The 24,584-nt window shown below is 47.1% G+C and overlaps 1 protein-coding gene across 11 annotated transcripts in view; it reads right to left on the reverse strand.

Annotated features, from left to right (window-relative positions):
• Positions 1–216: 216 nt before the first annotated feature.
• The window catches only part of LOC142579827 (solute carrier family 45 member 3-like), a 182,140-nt gene continuing 157,772 nt past the window's right edge, over positions 217–24,584 (reverse strand). For 10 of the 11 annotated variants that reach the window (XM_075690404.1, XM_075690405.1, XM_075690411.1 and 7 more), the window contains 7 exons: positions 19,221–19,460; positions 16,141–16,299; positions 13,579–13,822; positions 9,752–10,047; positions 7,178–7,286; positions 5,286–5,509; positions 217–1,898 (listed from right to left, as the gene is read on the reverse strand). In XM_075690404.1, coding sequence (XP_075546519.1) covers positions 1,674–1,898; positions 5,286–5,509; positions 7,178–7,286; positions 9,752–10,047; positions 13,579–13,822; positions 16,141–16,299; positions 19,221–19,460 — 1,497 coding nt within the window. In that variant the 3' untranslated portion in view covers positions 217–1,673. The remainder of the gene's footprint in view (positions 1,899–5,285; positions 5,510–7,177; positions 7,287–9,751; positions 10,048–13,578; positions 13,823–16,140; positions 16,300–19,220; positions 19,461–24,584) is intronic. The other variant, XM_075690406.1, reaches the window with a different exon arrangement.

Consider the following 24,584-nt stretch of genomic DNA (forward strand, 5'->3'; position numbering starts at 1 on the left):
GGCCCAAATTTAACTAAGATTAAAAATATTTAAAAAGTTTTTTATACATTGAGATTATGTATGTATACGGTATGTACGTATAGATTATGTGTGTATGTCTGTATATGAATTGTGTATACGGTGAAGAATTGATGAGAGAGATCTAGACACATGTGGGTTCACCACATGCAGGCAAATTTTGCCGTTGATCAAGAGCTTTCTAAAAAAAACTCATGATGCCGTCGTCTACGCCGGTAAAGGCGCAGTGTTTTTTTTTTATTTCATTCTACCCATGAATACAGTTGCGCACGTGAAATCACGTGCATAAATACTTATGAAATATCTCTGCAAAAACATTAAAATAAAAATAACATTGAGCACCATTCTAAAAGGCTCTCTTCGGCGAAAATCACGAAAAGCGGACAAAATATATAATATACAGAAGAGGCCAGCAGTGCTGCTAGCTTGCTGCGCATATCACAGACATCTCTTTGCTTGAAGCCTGTTCAATGCTTCAAGCACTTATCCTTGTGGGAGCACCGAGTTACGAAACTGTACGGATTTGTAGTGGTATTAGAAAAATAGAGCTCCCTCTGTTCACAGCCCATCTGCTTGGTCTTACGCTCAGCTAAGTATTTCCGACACAGGACAAAGAATCCATGGTTCAGTATCTACTTATCTGGCGGCAACATGTCTCAAAAGGTTCACAAAATGTAACTGAGTAGTAAATACATCCAAGAACTACGTTATACCAGAGTCGACTTTCAAGACACTTTGTTTATATCATTTGCTATGCGACGCAATTACTATGAAATATAGTGCACAGAACATAGCAAATCTTCTGCACTTCGCCAAGGCGTGATTTCATGACGTTTTCGGACACTCCCACAAAGTCAACAAATTCTCAAGCACAATTTTCAAAGTTCGCTGCCGACACCAACATTATTAAAAGAAAAACAAATCAGCAACGATCATGCGGCCAGAAACGAGCACTTTGAGGCACTTGTCGCTTAAGAACAAACCGGAATCAGTAATCTGACGTTCACAAAGCCGCGGGGCTGACAGGATGTTCATATCGCACCAACTAAAAGTTTCAGTGTCGCTTCAATACACACATAACTTTACACGTAACTCAGCAGGCAGCGTTCCCCAAGATGTCTCCCCATTCTTTATTTAGCACTGCATGCTTGGCTGGTTAAACTTCCCATTTTAACTCAAAGCCTAGGCAGTGGGCGCAGTGTGAGGAACCACTATGAGACACAGGTCGCAGCAAAACTTCCACAAATCTGTGTATTCTGCTGCAGGATCCATATTAACTTTCTTACACTGAGCATTGTTGGGAAAGTTGTAGCTGGTTTCTGAGCACCTTCGTTGAGTCAATACACTAATCTGAGCGTCGCATACCATAGCGAATTCAGAAGGCGTGGCGCAAGCGAGTACGCAGGCTGGAGTGGACGGTCGTAAAGATCTTGACACTGGACGGTTAGGGGGACGCACACTCGGCAACACCACAAAGCGCACCTGGTGCATTGCTGCGCCCTCTGATGGTACAGACCGGCTGGTGGTCAACAAACAGAGTCACCGCAATGGGCTGTTCGTTGAGCGACGCCGCTGTCGTTGCCAATGGAAAGAGCCGCTGGCTGCGCGGCAGGCCAGTTTTCTACCCTTTCAACGACAGTACATTGATCGTGGCGTCACGAGGTGTCTTTGGGCGAAGGACACACGACAAACATGGAGGCGTAGCACGATGCGAGGGCACACACCAAGGCAACCGCGACGTACGACGCTACAGTGTGCGTCACCGAGAAGATGTAGCCCATGAGGAACGTGAGAATCACTTGGGACAAATACTCGGCGGTGGCCAGTAGTGCCAGGCACTGACCCACACCCGGCGTGTACCGAGATCCCTTGAAGTACTCCTGCGAAAAAAACGAAAAAGAAAACAGGAAAACGGCTATGATTCACTCAGGCGCCTTTAGGGGAAACGAAGTGAACCACCAGCTGGAGAAAATTCGCCTTTCTTGACGCGATGCTCGAATCATTATCTTAGTCCAGCGTCATGACAGACGTGGTGCATTCAGGACGGTCCGATAAAATTTGCTTCATTAATTAGTGGTCACACTTAGTGCCGCGCTTTTCTATTCCGAAACGCTAGAAATGGAGGCATTGCTCGTTGCTATGCATTGAAAAAATTCGTAGCTCCCGAAAGAGGATGAAAGAGAGGCGACAGGTGTTGGCTGTTCGCGGATACACAAGGTTGCGAGGCTTAATGGCAGTCCCTTGGACGAAACGCTATCTTTGGTCATACTTAAACGAAAGTCTCTATATGCATGTCACTTTGTGCATCGTCATCCAGAAGCGCGTTGCGAGACAGCAAACAAGCCACTGCACACGACGAAGCCGTATGGGACGCTAGCTTGCGGCCACTTGCGGCACACGATGCTGCTTCGGCCTAGAGTTACTGTACATGGCTCCCGCAGAGAGTCATATACAGAAACTCTACGTCGGCCTGCTTGCATTGCTGTACAGCTCCTGGTTACCAATCCATTTGGTGTTGCGTGCTCGTAAATGTAGAGCACATCTCTAGAGAACAGCAGGAGGACTCGCGATGTCTCCCTTCTTGACGTACATTGTTGTGGTGGTAATAACATATCGCCTGTGCTATAGTGTCCCAAGCGCCTAGACCCTAGCTGAGCCATTCCACACAATCGTTAATTGTGATTACCCATCGTTAAGCCTCGCTTATTACGACATTATTAACTATGGTTAAGATGGGATGAAGATCTGAGCTAGCTGGGTATGGTTAATGCTTGAAAACAGCGCACGAAAACAGGACTAAGGTAATCTTTCAGTTGACAGGTGTAAGACCCAAGTGAAACGTTTCTCGCTTTTTAGTCTCATGCTTTCCCTCAACCTGTACTAATGGGAAATAATTGCTATTGTGGGCAATCTTATCATACCGCCATCATGTTCTCTGTTATTTCGTGGAGTAGACCTGGTTTCACATTGTATCTTGAAACATTTAATGGTTTAGGTAGCTTCTGAGGGAAACTATGCACATGCGGCAAGAGTAGCAAAGGCATCTGCAACTCTTAGAGTGCAATAAAAAGAGAGAAAGGTCAGAAATGAAGCAGTGCGGGCCGAAATGTCTAACCTATTGGAGCACCCGCTGTATGCTTCCTAAAGTGAACGCACATGATCCGGACGTGAATACAAATAGTGTGCTAGCGGAGTGGCGCCAATTTGCGGTCTGATCAGTGCTCCTACAGGATAATGAAAATGTACTGCAAAGTTCTCCCGCATGGATCAACAATCCTGCGACTCCACTACTAGATTTTGCTAGAGTGTCAGGGTGACCGCTCTTGCGTCTAGCGTAAGATAAGGTCGCGCGATTTGAAGCGAGGCACAGATAGGTATTTACAGATCTACTAGCGCCATAACTTGTGCAGTTAACAAAAGGATTGCACCATCAATGTTTTAGCACTGCAGTAAACGGAGGTGTGTAGGAAGATGTGGCTTTAAAAAGGCTCTCACCGGTCACGTTCTGCGCGCAACGAGCACAAGGGCATGTTTGTGGAAACCCAGACACTCAACACATTATAACAAAGAAAACACAAGGTCAAGCGGCGTTCCCGGAATATAGGCTTGTTTTTTATTATTACCTTTTTTTTGGTTGGAAGCTGGCGCCTGAAACACTCGGCAGCCCGACATACGGACTTTGCCGTTCGAAATTATGCAGTCGGTGCGAAAAATTTACGCTATGCGGGCTTCGCGAAAAGGCTGCAATTCAACTCCATCTTAATATTGCAGGCAATGAAACGGTACGACACAACCCATTACACGCATTATTACAGGTAGCAAAATAAACAGGTAGCGCACAATGAGTAGCGGTATAGGAAGTGAGTTGGTGTGCCGGAGCTAGAGCCAAAAACCTTGCGCTGCCCCGCTCGCACGTGGCACATTTAGTACTATGACGTCATCACAATCACCTCCTCGGAAACAAAACCGAAACTGGCTGTACAGAAGCTACATTATTCAATTATTTGGGACACTCTTAGGCTCGATTTCTAGTAATTTGTTTAAAGTTTAGATGTGTAAAAGCTTCGCCTAGCGCAAGAAAATGAGGTGCCGAAAATGTACCGTCAGTACTCCTTTAAGGTTACGTGATGCGGTGGCGATGCAACATCCTGCAACAAGCCGCTCGCAAAGCCAAGCTTACCTGCCTGCTTACCGGTTGTGCTTTGTGTTTGTCACCCTAAAGAAGAAAACTGTGGATGAGAAGCAATGACGGTTTCTACGGGGTATAATAAAATATAAAATATCCGAGGTCACTGAAGCACTTATGACGAGTCGTGCATGCGGAAGCATTAATGTTCATTTGAACACCGCTGAGCGGTCCTTCGGTTTACGAGCTCCTCGCGGGCAAGCCCGTGTGTTGCGACGCTTGGCGCGTTTTGGTTTGGTTTTACCGGGGCGCAGTTAGAATGCAGGCTAGAGCTTGTGCGTACATGTAACGCGTGGAATTATTTTATATCCATATATTTGTTTACATCCATTTATATTCATCTATATCAATGTATATCATATCCATATGAGCTCAAAATATTGGGTTCCCTATCAGAATATCTACATCTGCTGAAAAACAGTGCGTAAAAAGTCGTTTCCGTTAGCGAGCGATGCAGAATGACGCCTCGATCAGAGATTACCATTCCAACTACGAAGCAAGTTCGCAAGTTGTTTGGTACCGAGACAGTCGGCGCTTGTCAAGTCTTGTAATCGCTTTGGCGCATGCAGATCCTCTCCCACACCGTTTCAAAGGTACACTTCCTTTTCCTCTTCTCCTGAAAATGTCTCCGTGTTTTCTGTTTCAGCAGATGTAATTTTTTTTGTGTGTGCGTTACTGTGGATTGGACCGCGTAGAGAACGTTGGAGGAAAGAAGGAAAAACGATATGTAGAAGCTCAGCCTAAACCCAAAGCCTTCCCAGGCTGCTTTTGACCTCACTTTGACGTTTCATAACACTTTGACTTCCATCGACATACACTGACAAAAAACAATCAACGGCACCTGAAGGCAGAATCAGAAGTGAAAGCTTCACCGGAACTCTAATCTTGACGCTTCACGTGACTTGAACAGTGCTCACTCAGATCGCTCAAGCCATGCATCGTGGCCCAGCGAATTGCGTTATGCAAAGCGCTGCAATTTTCGCGTCTAACCGCGGGGATAGCTCAGCAGTCAGCACAATCATACTATGATTTGCAGGCGCCGTACATAAGATGGCGCGGGCTGTTTCAGACTATTTCTTACCTGGCTGTTCTCGCAGTAAAGGCACGCCAGAGCATAGGGAATGGAGTCGAGGGCGGCGGCTGCGATGCCCGTCAAGGCCGACAGGGAAAGCATGCTGACCAAGTCGGTGAAGACGAGCAGGCCGGCCATGGCGATCGCGAACGTGCCGATGCCCAACAAAAGGCCAAAGCGCTGGCCGAAACGACTCGTCACCCGCCACTGGATGGTCAGGGAGTACATGGATGCTGCGAACAAAACAAGCGAATGAAAACGGCACAGCGCATAGAGTTCGACTACAAATGACGTCACGTGCAACGGTCGACAAGCAGATGGGAGCCGTTTCTGGGACGAATTCTCACTTCACTTCAATTAAGCAGTTGAAACCGGGCAAAAGTGCATAGGCTCAAGCTTACAGAGAGACAGCTTCCCATCTTTCTTTCTTTTTTTTCTTGCCCTCGTTCATTACAAGAGCGATTGAATTGTGCATGCAAGTTAAACTGAGCCGTCGAGGCCATGCGGCCACTTATGCTCGAAATTGCGGGGGTATCCCTAGGAGGCACAAAAATTTGAGCAGAAACCAATTGACAGGAAGGATTCACAGTAGATGGAATGGTTATCGAGGATATTAACCAGTTACAAGAGCTTTAACTTTGAGTGCCGAGTGCCATGACGCAACACGAGGCACCTCATGAGATGGGCGCAGAACAGTAAAAATTCATAATGGCTATAAAATATCAGGAGATCTGCAGAACCTTGCAGAGGGCTTTATTTGTAATGTAACAGTATTCCAAAGACCAAAGACCGGAAGAAATAATTTCAGTCAGGTTTCCTCTTGCTTTTTCTACATTTCTAACGAATAGTTATTCAATCTGTAGCGAAGTGCATTAGAACAGTCTCTACGCACAAGGGTCTGGGTCCTAGCTAGTTGTTACCGCATCATTTTCCTTAAGGCAGGTCAAGCGCGCAAGGACACGAACGGCGAAAAGAAGACAGACTAGGCGCTATTTCTAACTAATTTTTCGTGCAAGAACCCCCGCATATATTCATTCACCATTCAAGTCACGGCGCATGCACCACAACCAATGATAACTATATGGCTAACTGTGTGAGATGATGTCCCACCGCGCACGCTCATACCTACACGTGTCTGCAGGACACTATGATTACACTATAAACACGAACTGGTAAAAGGTGTTCACCAAAAGATCGTCAAAGGAAAGAAAGTGATCAGTATAAAATGCTAAGAAGCGCTATAGTGGGGTTGTGAGCAAAAATACAATAGGACACTCAAACAGCTGTAAACCCAAGGCATCGAAAATTGATCAGTCAAGAAAGAGCAAAGAAAGAAAGGCGGGGGAGCAAAGAAGATTGAACAGAGAATCCGGTGCTCTCCATTTCTTAGTGTTGTAGAGACTCAAGTTCTTTTTTTCGAGAGCGACACTGAAGAGGCACTGACACAAGAGCCACGCCGATCGGTGCTATGCTTCGAGAATTTCTCGGGCGAAATGTTTGCTATATCTTCTGATTGTGACAGTGTGGTCTAAAAGAGGGAAACACCCATGTGTAGATGTGGCGCAGTGCAAGGCCATATTGCCGCCTGATTTATGCTTTAAGTTGTCGTCGTGTTCACGTAGGCGGTCGGTGATACGTCGGCCTGTCTGGCCGATGTAAACATGTTTTCAACACGGAGGTATATTGTAAACGGCACCGCACTTGCATGCCAGATTGCCTAAAATTAGCTGGAAGCAGTGCCTTAATTGTCTGTCTTTGCGCCATCTGCGTCTTTGTGCACTTGACCTGGCTTAAGGAAAATGTCTGCGTAATACTTTTAATGCTTTATTATGGCTTCCGACATTGCACACGAAAGGGAAAAACGGTGAAAATTCTCTGCTTAGAGGGAATAAATTACTTACAAGTAATGCAGTTGACTAGTAGTCCCCAAGAGCCAGCTCGAACTCCACGGTCGTAGCGCGAACGGTCGTCATTACTGGCAGTCTCTTCGGGTCTTCCATGATATATAACCTGGACGAAACCACAGACGGGCTTAGAGAAACGTAAAGTATTTTGCAAAGTCGGCGGAATAAAATGGCTTTCTACCATCTCTTTAATGTTAATTAAGCCACATAAATGTGCTCTAACAAAAGGACGTCATTTCTACTATTACCATGTGTGGAAGGTACAAGATGCTTGCCATCCGCCTATAAATATAGCGGAATAAAAGGTCTTTCTGCATGTCTCGAAGATTGTTACAGTACTAATGCTTGTTTGTCCCTAAAACGAGCATCTCGGTACGGAAAAATGAGCTGACAACAACTTAGGTTGACTCTGTTTTATTCGCCAAAATGTTCATGTGAACTTTGGAATGCTTTACATGAAATAAAAACAAAATAGTGCCATCTACGTGTGCTTGTCCATTTCACCGCAAGCTGCCAAAAAAAATGACCATTGCTCGGCCGTCAGTCCTAGCATTGTATTCTGTCGCAAGAATACATTCGCTTTTACTCTCTACAAAAATGTCACCTCAGTTAAAAATGTGCAAAATAATGCTTTAGTGGCATCCGTTCTTATAACGCAACCATTTCATGTGTATCAGACGTGACCGAGGAAGACAGTAGCAATGGGTGTTGTTGTGATGCCCGTTTAAAATTAAAGAAACAAATCATGCACATCCCAACGCATTGTGTAAGTCGCTCGAAGCGAAGAATTGTAGAGAGCCCGCATGACGAGATGGCGCAACTTGGTAAGAGACGCGCAGCAGACTTGGGCGACGAACGCGCGCCGGAACTGTCAGCCCTCGGAAGCATAAAAAAAATATGCGACTCCACAGCGTTATCAGCCAGCACAGCATCTCAACCTTCAGATGCTACAGAGCGCTCACACGACAGCACGTGCAAGTTGGCATTCGGCGACCAACCTACTTCGCGGGAACTACGCTGCGCGAGCACTATGCGCCCACATCAGAAAGAATTCCGACAATGAAAACGGGCACAAGGGCCAATGAAAGCGATTCGCATTAGAACTACAAAAATAACCGAAGAAATCAATTTGGTTTGTCGAAGAAATGGTGCTCTCCAACAAGTATATTCGTTGCATTGAGGGTATTTAGGCATTTGTTGCGTGATTCCGTAGGGAGCAGAACCTGTGTCCCGCACAAATGTACGGGTAGCACAGATGTCTACACGTGTACAACGACTTTTTATTGCGATGTAAATTATACGGAGACTCCAGGCGCATGTCTGCCATCACCATGAGGTTCCGTATAAAATCCAAGGGCCATCAAACCGTAGCCGCCCGCCGTATGCTGTATCTGCGAGTGAAAGCGCCCGAGGCTGAGCCGGCGATCCCGGTTGAATCTCGCGCACACAAGCAAGGAAAGCCGGGACGAAGCGCGCCGTCTTCCGCCGGGACGAAGCGCGCCGTCTTCCGTCACCCGGAAGGCTCCTTAGGGGAGCGTAGGAAAGTGTGTGTGTGGGGGGGGGGGGGGCGCGTTGTGCTCCGAGCGGCCCGGGCGGTCGCGCGCGCCCGTGCGGGCTGGTGTATCTTGAAAGCTATCTGCGACGGGGACAGAGTCCACCCACGCGCTGCGTTTTCATGGCTTACCATTGACGCGAGATGAAGCACGAAGGTCAATTCGCTCGCTGTTGCTTCCGCGTTTCCTAACTCCAGCATTTAGAGAGAGTTTCCGCGATCGTCGTGTGAGATGTGTTCATGCATTCTTGTGTGCCGTGACACCGTGCTAGTTAATTGAGTTAGTATGCCGATGTTTAAAAGCTTATGCGGCCGATAAAACTACTATTCTTACTTTGTGTAACACTCCACTAATTTGCTATTGCAATCGATGCTTCGCCTTTCGGGCGGAACTGCGGCTTTTTTTATGTGTTATCTCCTGTGTTCACCTATTCGGCACGGCAGTAGCACCCACGGTCGGCGAAGTCTGGAATTGTTCTCAAAATATGGTTCACCTAAAAAGACAAGGCCAAAGTACTTTGTTGCGGGTATTTCTGGGCAAATACCTGATGGCGACATGGGCCTCTGAGAACAGTGGTCTACTGCGTCAGGAAGCGCAGGCTTCATCAGTAATAACACAATCAGATATAAACGGTGGAAAATAATCATGTCGCGACAAAGAAAAAGGGGCGTCGACATATTATGCGTCGTGATTATCACTGTATGAGGATCACTAGCTGTTAAAGGTAGTGTTCGAGTAGTTGTTCACTGCGGCCAAGGCGGAAAGCCTATCTGCGGTCAAGAAAGCGCCATTAGAACTTGAGCCGCTTATTGAAGGGCTAGTGAATTTTATGAGGTACTTTAAAAGCTTACATAGGTATCTTTGGTGTTGCGCGATGGTATAAAGGCACCGTTATTATTATTCTTTTTGCAGTCTACTGATCTAAAGAATAGGTAATCGCAGCAAAGAAGCAAAGTGGCAATAATGACTAAAGAAGGAGATAGAGACGGAGAGTTTGCATCAAGTGCAATTTGATTACCTCACCCGTGAAGTCTGTGAAGTAGATGTAGTGCGCAAACAGGGCCATCCAAGAAAGCAGCTGGAACAGGAAGAGTCGCCGCAGATTGATCGGGATGCGGAGGAGATAGGACGCGGCTCGTGCCGGGATCACGACGAACACGCGACAGAAGGCTTCGCACACGAGCACCAGCAGCGCCGATGATAGCGCACGCAGAACCGTGGCCGGAGTGGCCTTGGCCTTGCTGCTGCCCACGTGGTGCCAGGTTATGAACACACCGGCGCCGTTCAGTGGGCTGTGATTGTGCGACGGCGTACCTAGGAAACCGAACAGAAGGCAGTTAGGGGAACCGAACGAAGAATAAGAGGACAAGACAGGCAGCAAGATTAACCGTCGTATTGACGGCCAGTAGCGGTAATAATAAGCTTTAGAGAAAAAATAGAAATCAGCAATCGGTGGCTCTCGCACGGGTGACACTTGAATCCTGTTAACTCCTACCCGGCTGTGACGTTACATGCGACCAGATGCCGTAATTGTGGTTATCGAGGCGGGTAACAAGTTTCGAAACAGTATATTATCACGTAGGTAGGCTGGCTTGCCGGTATGTCTCTTCGGAGCGAGCGCTAGGGTCATCAGGGCGCTCTACTTGGCTGGCTTGCCGCTTGGGGCGCTGCATTTGATTGCACCCACAGCGCCCCTTAAGACGTTTGTGCTTTACATGTCCAGGCGTTCTGGACTTCAGCAAACACGCCCACTCTTTGTGGTGCTCAAGGGTACCAGAGGCTGCAAGTGACTCATCATACATCTTCTTGGCCATTCGTCCGTTTGTACGATGTAGGATCTAGGTTGCTGTTCTAGCTGTGTTACTATACCATGTGATGCGAAGTGATACGTACAGCAGTCTGTGGCGGCAGACGTTTACAACATCGCACTTTGTATAGACTAACATATGTCATATTTCCCCGTGTTATGTGGACTAGGTTTTTTTTCTCTGAACTCGCTGTCATTTCACTTCAAGTCAAGCATTCTTTATTTAGTTATTTATTTATTTATTTATTTATTTATTTATTTATTTATTTATTTGTTTATTTATTTATTTAGCATTGATTTACACAAAGTGAAGGTCTTGGATGGCAAGGCTAAAGGCAGTACATTGTCTGCCTGACTAAGGCCCTGTCACCCATACATTTCTCAACAGTGAGGTAGCATACCATAACATATAAATAGTATACACGCATATCAACGGCGTGGATTAGACATACATAGCATACATTACAAACATACGTGCATTAAATACAACAATCACTGTACAACTTCCTAAGTAGAAACAGTTTAGGATCAACAGAGTAATATGAACACGAAAAAAACCTTTATATATATACAAGCACAATATGAAACGGACTTAAAATAATTGTGCATAAAACACACAAAAAACAATTAGCACAATGCCAATCAGAAAGTGAAAGCAAATATTTTTTCATGGCACTTTTAAAGCAGTTTAATTGTGTGAAGTTTTGCGCGATAGTGATCGTGCTAGGATGTGCATTTACGAAGGATTGGACTAAGTATTCTAGTTGTTTTCTACCGCAGTTTGTCCTGCAAAATGGAACTCTATTATGGTCATGCCTGAAATTGTATTGGGTGTAACTTGAGAGGTGGCTTTGATAAAAAAATGAGAGAATGTTTCTCGAGTTCGCCTCGTATGTATATAGCGAGCTTAAATTCGTACAGTAGATTAAATTTTAAAAGTGCATGTTTTGTGAAAAAAGGTGCCATGTGATAATGGTCATGAGAGTGTTTGGTAACATGATCTTCAGGTGAAAGGCCCATTGGGAGCTCTCCCGGTTAAAACCCGCCCCAGCAAGGGCCCTGAAGGAAAGCAGCACTTCGCTTACATTAGCAGGCTTCATCGAATGCTGATTTGCTGGCTCCGGTGCGCTTTCCGGCGTAACGCTACGCTGCGCGCAATAAGCGATCCAGGTTGAGTGTGTAGCTCCTCCACAATGCACACGTTTATTGAACTTTACAGAAGTGAAATGCTGGCCGTTGCGTGTATTGTTCTCGGAACGTGCAACCGTGCAAATATCGGCTCCAGGACTTAAGCGACGTTTTTAGTAGTTGTTTTCTTCAACTGTTCTAGCTCTATGAATCGTCAGTAATCCACTACTATTTCACCTCCAGCCTGAAGGGATTAAGCCGACTGTATGAAATGGGTTAGCCAGCTGTGTAGTTATAAGCAGGGCTTCTGTACCTGGCTTTCAGAACTGCTTGCCAAATTCGACATTTTTCTGCGTAGTCCTCTATGTGCCAGCCAATACTTCGTCCACCATACGCATTCTCTTGCCCTTGCTCGGCATATTACTGTACCTCAGTGGCCGGCACGCAATTTCTCTAGAACTTCTGCCCCAAGGTCAGGTGAGATAATTAATCTGTCGCATTTGAAAAGCATGCCATTAAGTAGTGAAACATCACTTGCCACATCAACTTAGCGCTTCTGATCTGGTGCCAGCTCATGCACGGCCGACCATGACGCAGTGCAGAGGACATCCTGGAGAGTGTTTACATTTACACTATTTGGATGTTTGCCCCGATTTTGCCCAGCCTTTGGTTCGAAGCAGGTGGCTGTTCAAGATCCAATTCCTTGAACTCACGGACCACAGTCTCAAAATTTCTTTCATCCTCTTCGTCAGCTGGCTTCCCTGATGACTTCAGGGGAACATTTTCAACCGTGTACGATTTGTGGCCAGGAGAGCGGCACATAGCGTAGTGGTACCCCAGAAGACACATCCTGAAACATTGAAGCAGCTCGTCAAGTCAATTGTTCGTAAGTAACAGTACGTGCAGCTTCTGGTCTGCTTCGACGTGAAAGGTTGATCCTACAAGTACTTGCTGAAACGTTCGCAAGTCCACGTAATTGTCGGTGCTTCTTTTTCAATTTCAGCACATTGTTGCGTTCAGTCTCTGTGAAAGACCAATGATAAGCCACTGGTAGGAGCCTTTCTTTTGGCTGCTGTAGCAACAATGCCCCCAAGACCGAATGAGGAAGCATCCACTGTTACAGCATGGAGCAGTGGAGTATCGTCGTGAGTGAGGATCCGTGTCCCCTGCACCAATGTTCAATTATCCCAGTCTTGCAGCCGACCAATTCCTTCAAACTTCCCAATGCAACCAATCCTATATTCTAATAGAACACTGGTTATCTGCTTTGATGACCTGTGCGAGCCCACTTAAACTCATGTATAATGTTAGCTACATCTCTTTGCCTTCTTTTACACAGCGCCGTTTTTCTGCCTGTTAACGGTGTACATATCACTTCCCGTTCTGTTGGTTGTTCCGCGGTCCTTGACTTCTTAAGCTTCTTTGTTGTCCTCCAAGTTCCAGCACCTTGTGAATTACTTGTGGAATGCACTGAGTGTATTTTTGTGCTTATGATACTGGTGCGGCGTCGATCATGATTTGAGATGTGCCTGTAATATTCTATCGATGCCGTTCTTGTAGCTCTGGAATTTTGTTTCTCATTTTTAGGGTCCCCAGTCGCTACTTCGCTTAAATAAGTGCACTCTTGGACTCTGTTAGATGATGTCTACAAGCAGCTCATTCCTGTGCACTTTATTAAAAAAATTGACAAGTTGGCTTCGATGCATATTTGGCAATGGCACGCAAAATAGAGGATAATAAGAAGATGGATCGGACAAGAAAAAGTAAGAATGTGTACGTGCAGTGCTTTTCATTGCCCTGTTTTTTCTTTTGTGCCAACAATAGTTATTCTTCTTCTTTATTAAGGCTACGTGTTACTACACAAAAACAACTGCACAACATAGTCAATGTAATCTGGACGTGATGCTCACCCGGTTCACCAACGGCGGCACCATTGCCGTTGCAGGCAACCGGTAGACAGCTGCCCGCAACGCCTCCTTGAGGGGCCTTGTCGAGGATGACGAGAGCGCATGGAGGCGGCGGACGCACTGCGTCGCCATTCACCACAGCTTCTGTAGCTTTGACAGGTGGCAACGGCTTTTCCTTGGCCAGCACAAACGTCACCGCCAGGCACGAAGTCAAGGCAATCAGCATGAGTATGAACACGGCGCGCTCCTGTCACATGAGAATAACACAGTAAACAACGGTTCTGACAGACGGGCCCAGCCTGCTTTGCCTTCATAATCGTACTAATAAGTCAGAGCTCGGATGTCGAACTTATAAATAGAAACCACAGCTAGAATTGCTACAAACGAGCTTATAACTGGACTAGGGACGCGTCGAGCTATCAAGTACACATACACGTCCCACCAAATCAAATAGAGTGACAGCGTGAGAGTTAACCGGAACAGCGGGCGAGTCATGCCATGTTGTTGATAACTCTTCTCGTGCCCATGTCCCGTAACGCTTGTGTCGCCTCAAGCCCAACCCACAATCCCAACGCAATGTGTGCCAGTAGTCGCACTTTGCTGCCGGCGGTGTGTGTCGGTTCCAATATCGCCATCGAGCGACGACCCCTACTCTTGATAGTCTTACGCTTAACACCAAATTCCCGTACCTTCTAAAGAGATAACTAAAGCGTGCGCGCATCATTGACTTCGCACAGTGGCGTTATGCATTATATGGATTTACCAGGAACTGTCCGACATTGGGGCGAATCCACTTGAATGTTCCATATCGTGAGCGCATACGTTAGACGACAGAATATGTGGCGATGCCAGGTCTGCACTGGGGCTGCAGCTTTTTACCCGAATATACATAAGTCGTGTTATGAACATTATAAAAAACGCATGAGCAGCCGCGAATGCTGCACACGTTGCGTCTTAAAGCTTTGATAACTCTTTCTGTAGCAATCATATGAACACCAAGGCTGGTGTAACGTAAAATTATTCCGATCTGTTTTTATTCCAAACCAGCCATTAGCCCCGTTTAAAGGTAAAAATGGCTCGGACTCTGCCTATATAGGCGTGGCCATCTCCCATAGGGGAAGAACCCGAGCCGTTTTGATCTATCAGAGAGGGCTAATGACCGGTTTGGAATAAAAGCAGATTGGAATTGTTTAACAATATACCGGCCCAAGTCACTACCATACCGAAACACGGAGAAAATGTCCCCTTTGTGAATCGTTTCACAAAAGGTTATTCCGCTCTTGTTTCGGATAACACATGTTCGGCTGCACAATGACCTACAGAGAGAACGTAAAGAAAGTCGGTGGCTGCTTAAAGATGGTGCAGCTTTAAGTACTTTTTAAGTGCTTTAAGCTATTGTTTCATTAAAGGAAAAGTAATAGTGCACTGCGGTATCGTTGCTATAGCTCGCCAGTCAGATGAAGTTTAAAACTAACGTCAGACACCCGCAATAGCGCGAGCAGTTACGATGCGTGAGGGCAACTCAGGTAAACTCTTAGCATACAACGTATTGCACCGTAGCATGCGATCATTTGATGCCCGAGCAGAAAGATGCAACAAGTTAATGTAGTACGCAGCAGACGCTGAGGTAACGTACGTGTCAATCCGAGATTCTACACTTAGGTTCAAGGGTTCAAGTTGCATAAAAAAAAAGTTTTCAACACCATGTTGAGTTATATTTCACACAGTGTGCTATACAGCACTATACATAAGGACTTGTCACCAAAATGCACTCATATTTTCCCGAAATATAGTGAATTTTCGGAGACACTGATTTTCTGGGCGCCGTACCGCGTTACTTGCGCAACACAGCACCGGCGCCGCAGTATCTACTACGTGGTTAAAAGGCAGCGATGACGCCCATTTCATCGCCCTTCTTCAGTAACCCTAGTCGTAACTCGTCTGAGTCATTTGAAGGAAGCTGAGCCATTTGCACTCACTCGTGTTATTTTGTGGTTTTTGTCTGGCACTGTTGTTTGTATCGCGAACTGCGACACTCCAGATTCCTTGCCGTAAGAACGGCCCGGCACTTCCCTTAGACAAAGGCTTCCCTGTATACCTCGAGACTCTCCCCAAATTTACGACTTTGGTCGGGCTTGCCGGGAGGGACGTCCAGGGGACGAGGCGGGGCAGTGGGAAGCTAGAAGAGCGGAGGGAGGCAGACCGACTTGGAGGAGCTGGTGCGCAAGCATCTTATCACGGCCGCCCTGACAACATCTTAAGATGTTAAAGGCAGTGGTCTCATCTGTATGACTGCAACTTCAAGAACAAACGACAGCATATACATCAATCGGCAGTGCCTTCCTGACCGACCAACGACACCAACGATTAAGTATTACAACAAAGGTTGCGTTGAAGGACCGAACAAGTGGTTAGGGAAACGCGAAAAAACGGGGCGAATGCACCCGATTGTACATGCAACTCTAGTGAAGAAAAACTAAAGATTCTCAAGCCGCCGTCGCTCCTTCTGGATCCGCCGTTTAGTGGCAGCAAAATCTATCCCTTGAGACAGTGTCGGGTGCTCACCTGTCCTGCTTGCCCCAGGACCGTGTCGGTCCAGTCCAACGCGCTCATCAGGTACCCGAACAGGCCACCAAGTGAGAGCGTGAATGAGTACACCGAGAATCCGTACTCCACATCCGCCACTAGGTCGTACAGCAGCGACTGGGACGGGTTCAGCAACGCCTGCAAGAGCGCTGGTGGTATAAGGCGTAGCTGTGGAGGACACATGCCTATGCAATAAAAGCGAATTGTAATATTACAGAAGGGGTGTAAGTGAAGTTGGATGGAACAAATCTACGTGAATACTTGGAGAAAGAGCGGGAAAGAAAAGAAACAGGACAAGACTAGCTAACACGAGCACAGTACCCCGCATTTTCCGCAATGTTCCCAAGTATTCGCGCAGCAGAACAGTGAAGAAACAGAGATCTCCGATCCAGGTCGTCCTGTTTATAAATTATTATTCTACTAATCCATCAGTTCATCGTCAGCCTATCTTTAGTTCGATACTGATTACTAGTTATATTGATACTGGAGTACAAAAGAAGTAGACAGACAACCTCCCCAGCTATTACCACTATTTATTTGTTGCGAAAACATATTTCATTTTATTTATTATACCCCTCAGGGCCAAGGGCAGTACGGAGGGAGAGTGGTAAATACAAAAGAATGAAGGAGACAAATACAGTTGGTTACACGAGTGCTTAAATGGCACCTGTATACAAAATATTAGCTAAGCCTTCACGGAGCTGTTCATAATTAGTAAGGTCTACAACTTCAGCGGGAAAATTGTTCCAGTCACGTGAGGTTCACGGCAGGAATGAGTGTGAGAACTTTTAGCGTTGCATGACAAAATGCCGACTTTGTACTGATGATCAATACGATAGGATTCATAAATTGGATGGGGGTTCAGGTGATCTCGTAGAGTATGATGATGGTACAACTTGTGGAACAGGGCAATGCGAGACACTTTTCTGCAAGATGCCAGCGATGGGAGGCAAATATTAGATTCCGTGTTAGTTATATTCGCTGTGCGGTTGAAGTTAGCAAGAATAAAACGTACAGAGTTATTTTGAGCCATCTCGAAGTCAGTGATTACATTTTCATGAGCAGGGTCCCATACTGGAGTCGCGTATTCGAGTTTGGGTCGTATTAAAATTTTATACAACAAAAGTTTCCAATTAGTAGGCACGTTGAAAAAGTTGCGACGTAGTCAGCCAAGCATGCGATTAGCGTTTTTAATTATGTTCTCAGTATGAAGAGACCAGCTGAGGTTAGAAGTGATGTAAACACCAAGATATTTATACGAAGAAACTCATTCCAACGACATGTTGTCATTGTAGTACGACGGTATGGTAAATGTTTTCCTTGACACACGCATGACTTTGCATTTCTTAAAATTGAGCTTCATTAACCATTCATTGCACCAGTTCCGTATAGTGGTAAGGTCCGAAAGAATTCAATATCGTTAGCATTGGAAATTTCTCTGAAAATGACGCAATCATCAGCAAACAGATGGATACGGGAGTTGATATGGGATATAGGCGTTAAAAAATCTCAGTGCCTTTCCACTCTGTGAAGAAGGATGACCAGCCAAGCTGTGTTGGGGGCCCCTTAATGGCGAACTGCACCTCCGCCGCGGGTCGGCCCGGCATTGCACTGTCTTCGCGATGGGCCCACGGATGGGGACTGCTTAGCGCCTGCTTCACCTCGGCCGCGGGTCGGGCCGGTATTGCACCATCTTCGGGATCGGCCCACGTATGGGGAGTGCTTAACGCCTGTTTCACAATGATTACGCATACTTAGACAACTCCCAGAGTATTTCCTGCGTAAATTATTTTTTTAATTATCTAATTGCCTCTGTCAGTGGTGCAAGATGTAACAATAAAATAAATGCAAATTGTGCAGCGGGAATAAAATGTTTTCAGTGAGAGTACGTGTACACAGCCTAGATTTTACACGTTATTCAGGCACTGGAACCAGGCAGCGCCACGGTACATTTTCCCTTACCTAGCGATATATTCCATTATTTATCGAGACCTGAGAATCGATGAGAAAAAATTGTCTCTCACGACTATGTTATCTTGCGGTGTTCCTAGTTAGCAGGGGCACAATGGTTGAGCGATTGAATGCAATGACTGCATGTCGCTAAAGTAGCAATTGCCGGAAACTTCATACTTAGCTGCATTAACCGAACGTTTAGCGGCAATGGGCTGAGCACCAAATCACCCTGCTGAACTTCATCAAGCCACTGTAGCGAAAATCAAACGAACACAAGGAACAGAAGACTAGACACATTTGGTACTACTGTTCTTCGTGACTTTTTTTTTATTTTCGCTTCAATGAGTTCACCAAATATCACCGAGCTTGCCCCAAGAAAAAGTTTTTTAGTGAGTTTCTGGAAGCCAGCTGCCCCCCTCACACATGCCCAGTCACACTTGCGATTCGCACAGGTCGTGCGACAGTTGTGGTCGCAAGGCGCATGGTCGTATTCGTCGACAGTTTGGCACCGTTGTGGTCGCACGCGGTCGCATTGGTCGAAGGGTGACGGTCGCAGGCAGGTCGCACGCTCCTCGATTTTCCATGCTTGCGAATGCGAGTCGCCAACCGCTAAACCAATAAGCGATGCCCCGGAAGTAGCGCGCGAGACTTCGTGCATCCGGTTGCCACTTCCCGCGAACTGAGGCACAGGCGGGCTCACCACCACCGCGATACTCTCGAAACATCGAAACCGCCACGACATCCTCCTCATCACTCAGGTCGTCGCGGTCAATCGCGAACAGCGAGGGACTAGAGCACACCGAGCTCGAATGCGGCAGACGCTGTCACAGCAGACGAAACGCCCGCAAGCGCGCGAACGGGGTCCTTCCCGAGGGTTCTCGTTTCAAACGAGAAGGCGACCCGCAGGCCGCTGAGGTGGCCCTTGCAAGTGTGAATGACGGTGTTGTCGAGCCGCTGCTTGGTCGAAGGCGACTGACGGTCACACGACCTCTGCGACTCGCAAGTGTGAATGCGCCCTTAGGATGTCGCCATTTGCTCAGCTTACTTATTGTGCATCTGAAGCCACTTTCATTGCTGCAGTTGTTCGCATTCGAATAAATTCTCACCTGGGTGGCGAAGTCAAGGACGATGGTCGCCGCCGCCAGCACGGGCCCCTGGACAGTCGTGTCAGAGATGAGGTCGATGAAAGCGATGGACGCCAGCGCTAGAGCCAGTAGCAACCCGAGACCTAGCAGGAAAGGGCGCCGACGTCCTAGCCGCGAGCGACACCGGTCGCTCCAGGCCCCGACCAGCGGAACTCCCACGATGCACAGGAACGGACCGAGACCCAGTATCACGCCGCGGGACTGCGAGCAGTGTAGGCAGAGTTCCCAGCTCTGATGTGATGCTATGAAACAGGTTCACTTCTGTTTCATTACGTTGTGCACTGCCAGCTGTTAAGTTTTCGGTGCCAATAGCTACTCTAATTATATGGAGTAGCCAACGTTAAATAACAGATACACTGAAAACGCGAAATAAAACGCTGGAATGACGGACAGGCTGCTCCTAGAAGGAACCCGTGAACGTGATAACCAGCTAACTGTATAACTGCGATGGCAAACCTTGCGGTGTGAAGTCATTTACCCGTTGTTCCTAAGTGCTGCACATCAACAAATTTCTCAACGAGAATCTATGTACGAATTTACCGAGAATTCATACCTGTGCATTTCACTGACATACCGCCAGAAATAAATTCAAGCAAGTACCAATTCAAAAATTACGGTCATCAGAGACGAACAGTTGCGAAGTTGTACCTAGACTCCTGTTACGTCTAAAGCAGGAAAAGTTGGTGCGCCACGCCGAGCCCCACTCCTAAATAAAGTTCAAAAGATTGCAGATCTCACGCGCTGTGAGAACCAGTTTACTCGCAGCTTCATTTGTGTTTCTGAAGAACCCCTTTTTGTTAGCTATAGAGAAGACGACCAAGTTATGCACATTTTCAATAGAATATGCCTAGGTCAACACAAAGTTGTCTAGGAAAGGTGATGGAGAGGATGGTGCTAACGCGTCTAGAGTGGTATCTAGAACACTACAAGTTATGCCCTGACGCTATGACAGGGTTTCGACGCGGACGCTCTTCTGTAGACAACGTCACAGATCTTGTCTCGTCTGTTCAGCACGAAAAAAGCCTCAGGAGGCTGTCAGCGGCGATGTTCCTGTATGTTAAAGGCGCTTATGACAACGTAACCCATCAAGCCATCCTGGATGCCTTGGGCGATGTCGGCCTAGGCGGCCTTGTTTTTCGGTGGATATCCAGCTTCTTGAAGGACAGGTCATTCTTTGTGCAAACAGAGGACGGTGCGTCATCACAACAAAACACCTACCGTGGCGTACCCCAAGGCGGAGTCTTTAGCCCCACTCTATTTAACCTCGTGCTCATCGACCTGGTTCATACCCTTCCGCAATCCGTCCATATGTCGATCTATGCAGACGATATATGCATTTGGCCATCAGGAGCGACGCGTCCTCAGGTGCGCGCCAGACTTCAAAAAGCGGCAACACTAACATCAGGTTATCTTCGAGCGCGAGGTCTGGAGGTGTCCTCCGAGAAGTGCTCTATAATCACTTTCACGCGCAAAGCAATGAAACCGTACGTTATCAGAATTAATGGACAGCCAGTTGCCTACGAGAAGACGCACCGCTTTCTAGGAGTGATAATAGATCGAGACCTTTCCTGGAGTCCTCATATCTCCTACCTAAAAAGGAAATTAGTCATGACAACCCACGTGCTCTGATTTCTTGCGGGAAAGTCATGGGGTGCGTCTGTGAGTGCGATGCTCCAACTCTATAACGCACTGTTCCTCGGTCTCCTGCGCTATAGCTCACCTGTACTGGGTGGGACCGGTAAGACCAACCTCCGTGCCCTCCAGTCTGTACAAGCTCAAGCGCTGCGAATTTACCTCGGTCTTCCCAGATCTGCATCTACGGCAGCAACAATAGCCATCGCGCATGACCACCCCGTAAATACGTATCTTCAGGTCGACACTTTAAGGATGCACAACAGGCACTTCGCCCGACTTCCATCGCATCATCTCACCTCACTTCCTCCCGCTCAACCTCGTTCAGCGTTTGGCAAGATTATTGCCGCCAACCATGGAACTTTACCGTCAAACTTCACGCCTGCAGCACGACCATCTCTACCGCTGTGGTGCCTCCATCCATTCAGGCTCTTCTTGTTATTCCCGGTATCAGAAAGAAAACGGAGATGTCAACTTTCGCCCTCAAACAAACCGTGCTTTCAGTGCTACATGACTAGCACAGAGGACGCATCCACGTTTACACAGACGGTTCTGTCTCCTCTAAATGTTCAGCTGGAGCAGTAGTGATTCCCGAAGAGTCGGTCACCCTCAAGTTCAAGACATCTCACATTATATCATCGACGGCTGCACAACTCCCAGCTATCCATGCTGCTCTGGAGTTTATTGTTCACAAATCATCAGATTCATGGTCCATCTTATGTGACTTAAAGGCAGCTCTCCAGCGTCTGATGTCCCCTTTTAACCACGGACCAAATGTGCAACTAGTCGCAGACATCCGACTACTCCACCATCACGCAACAAAGGACACAGCATCATCTACCAGTGGATACCGGGTCGCTGCGGAATTTCGGGAAATGACAGTGCGGATGACGCTGCCCGGTCGGCCCATGATGGTGCCCAGATTATACCCATACCGCTGTCAAGAACAGATGCAGCCACAAGTCTTAGCTCCCTCGCCCGCGAGCTTACGCAGAATCTGTGGAACACCAGTGAATTCACGAACACACGTCTCCACAGGTTGGATCAACGTCTGCAACTCCGCCTACCACCAGGGTCACCACGAGCGGAAGCAACACTTCAGTGCCGCCTGTGGCTCGGCGTGGCATTCACGAACTCCTATTCATTCCATATTAGAATAGCCGACAGCACGGGCGCTCCACAAACACTGTGGCACGGAACCGCATACTGTGTGGGTGGATGCCGCATGCACAGGTGAGGACGCGGTTGCTGCCATCACTAACCCCTCCCTACAACCGATTACCTCTCTTCACATATCACATATTTTGTGTGCCAACCTGATCGCCGTCTCAGCTTGCCAGTCTCGAGTGGCGCCGGTCCTGTCGTTTGTGTTCTTCTTCTTGAGTCCTGGTCTTCTGCGCCTTGCCTTTACTACTTCAAGCATGAACCAACTAGCCCAAGCAAGAGTTTTTACTTGAGCATACTTCTTCTTCATTGGGCCCTTTCTTTTAACAAAGCTTTCGCACCGATCCTGCCATTTTGTGCGTCAACCTGATCGCCATCGCAGCTTGCCAGTTTCGAGTGGCGCCGCTCCTGTCGTTTGTGCTCTTCTTCTTGAGTCCTGGCCTTCTGCGCCTTGCCTTTACTACTTCATCCACACGAGACGCGCCCTTCAGAACGACCATGGTGACACTTCTGAAACCAGCCAAGCTGTATGGTGTGGTTCTCACATTTTTCTTGAGTCTTAGGCGTCTGCTTTGGCACTCTCCGAAATCTGCCCAAGTAAATTCAAACACTTCAATATATCCGAAGTTAGTATTTTTATATCATTCACAGCATCCGGTGCACGTAGCTGTTCGTTGTGCAGGCTCTACTGACTGCGCGTCGCGAGGAGCAGGTCATACCGTTCGTCACGGCTTCAATGCGGGCGGCGTTCCTGGCTGCTCTCTGGCTGACACTCGATATATAACGCACGACCGACACAAAAAAAATCCATCGCTACACACGTCACTTGGTTGTAAAGGACGCTCGCCGCCTCGCTCACAATAGCGCGAGCTAAGCATGCTAACAAAAAGAAATATGTTTTAACATGAATTCAAGAAAGCCTTATTCAAGTCGCAAACTTTTTGTGCACACTTTTTGCCACAGAATTTCCTACTGCAGCCAACCTTACTGCACCGAACTTCATTGCACGCTGCGTGGCGAAATGCAGGAACTGCGTGAAGCAGCAAATCGTCGAATACCGCTATCGCCTCCCTCGCGGTCAAATTCGTTGGTCGTTTACTGGACATTCATCAGTTCTGCCTTTCTTCACATGCGCGTCTTATTCGCATTAGATGGCTTTGAAGACGTTGTCGGTTGCCAGTTAAGATTACGTCATGACGCCGTCACAAACTGCTACCCATTTGGCAGCCATCACGCCCGCTCCTGCGTAAGAACAAGCAGCGTATGAGTTTAGCGGTTCCTCGAGCAGTGGAGCAGGACTGCAACTGAAACAGGCACGCTAGTCAAGTGCGTTGCTAGTGCTGCCGCTAGCGCAAGCGCAAAGTGCACCTTGGTGACGTTTGAACAGGCCAGCGGCGACTTCACTACGTGGCGTTCGTTGTGAAGCAAGTTCCTTAGTTGTACAGGACGATGAGAAAAACGAGAACAAGGTGGAAGCTAGAGCCAACGTTTCGAAACGCGGGCTTGTCTTCTTCAAGACGCCTCAGTGTTGCGTTTCACGGCTTTAAAGACTTTATTTTTGCTTGGGACACCTGCATCTCGGCGTCAGCCAGCACTGTTTTTTTAGCTCAGGCTTCTTCAAAGAAGCGCCGTATTGCTTCCTCTCCTGTTCATTCCTCAATGCGTCGGTCCCTTCTACTCTCGTCCTCCTTCCGCTGTGCGTTCGCCCCACGGACCACTTGAAGCATCCTCTTAGTCAGTTGTACAATCAACGTCCAATTTTTCGGACTCTCTAAGGGCCGCGAGAACGTCCAAAAAATCATGCAGTTCAAAAAAATGAATGCACATCTTTTACTGCCGCTAAGGGTTCAAATCGCCACAGGCACCTCCCCAAAAACTCTGAAGGCCTTCCAGTAAACTTATTAGGCATATCGTTGCTCTTACTGTGACAGGAGATGGCGTGTGCAAGCGTGCATAGTTAAGGTATACATAGTGTGTCCCGCTACAATTACAGGGTCTCTACCAAGTTGACATTTCCAAATTCCCTGAGTTTTCCAGGTTTTTCCTGAGTGCCTTTGCAAAATTCCCTGAGTGATGCAGAACTATGTGTTATGTCAAGACAGGCTGAAACCATATCTCCCGATGCTGTCACTCTCTAGTAAGCATATGAAAAAAAAATTTAAAGAATGACTTAATCCAATTTGAATACTAAAGAGGAGTGTTGGTGTGATTAAAAAGAATAAAAGGGAGGGGTTAGTAAAGTTGTCAGCAAATAAAATATATTCGAAAAAAAATTGCAAATCGAGTCGGACATTCTCAAATGCGAATAAAAAGGAGATGCATACAGAAGCAAATATTTTCGAATATGAGCTATTTCTATCAACTGATAGCAAGCTAGTTGGTGTGAGGCCCGAACTTTGTCAGAAGTGAGATTCTCTTTCAATCGCTAGTGTGTCGACCTCAACTGTCCTGACATACTCTCAGCCCGCGCACAACAGCTCAGTGTTTTGCTTCATTGTTTTAAAGAATTTGCTTTGGTTTGGATTAGGG

The sequence above is a fragment of the Dermacentor variabilis genome, chromosome 4 (genome assembly GCF_050947875.1).
Source record: "Dermacentor variabilis isolate Ectoservices chromosome 4, ASM5094787v1, whole genome shotgun sequence".
NCBI lineage: Eukaryota > Metazoa > Arthropoda > Arachnida > Ixodida > Ixodidae > Dermacentor > Dermacentor variabilis.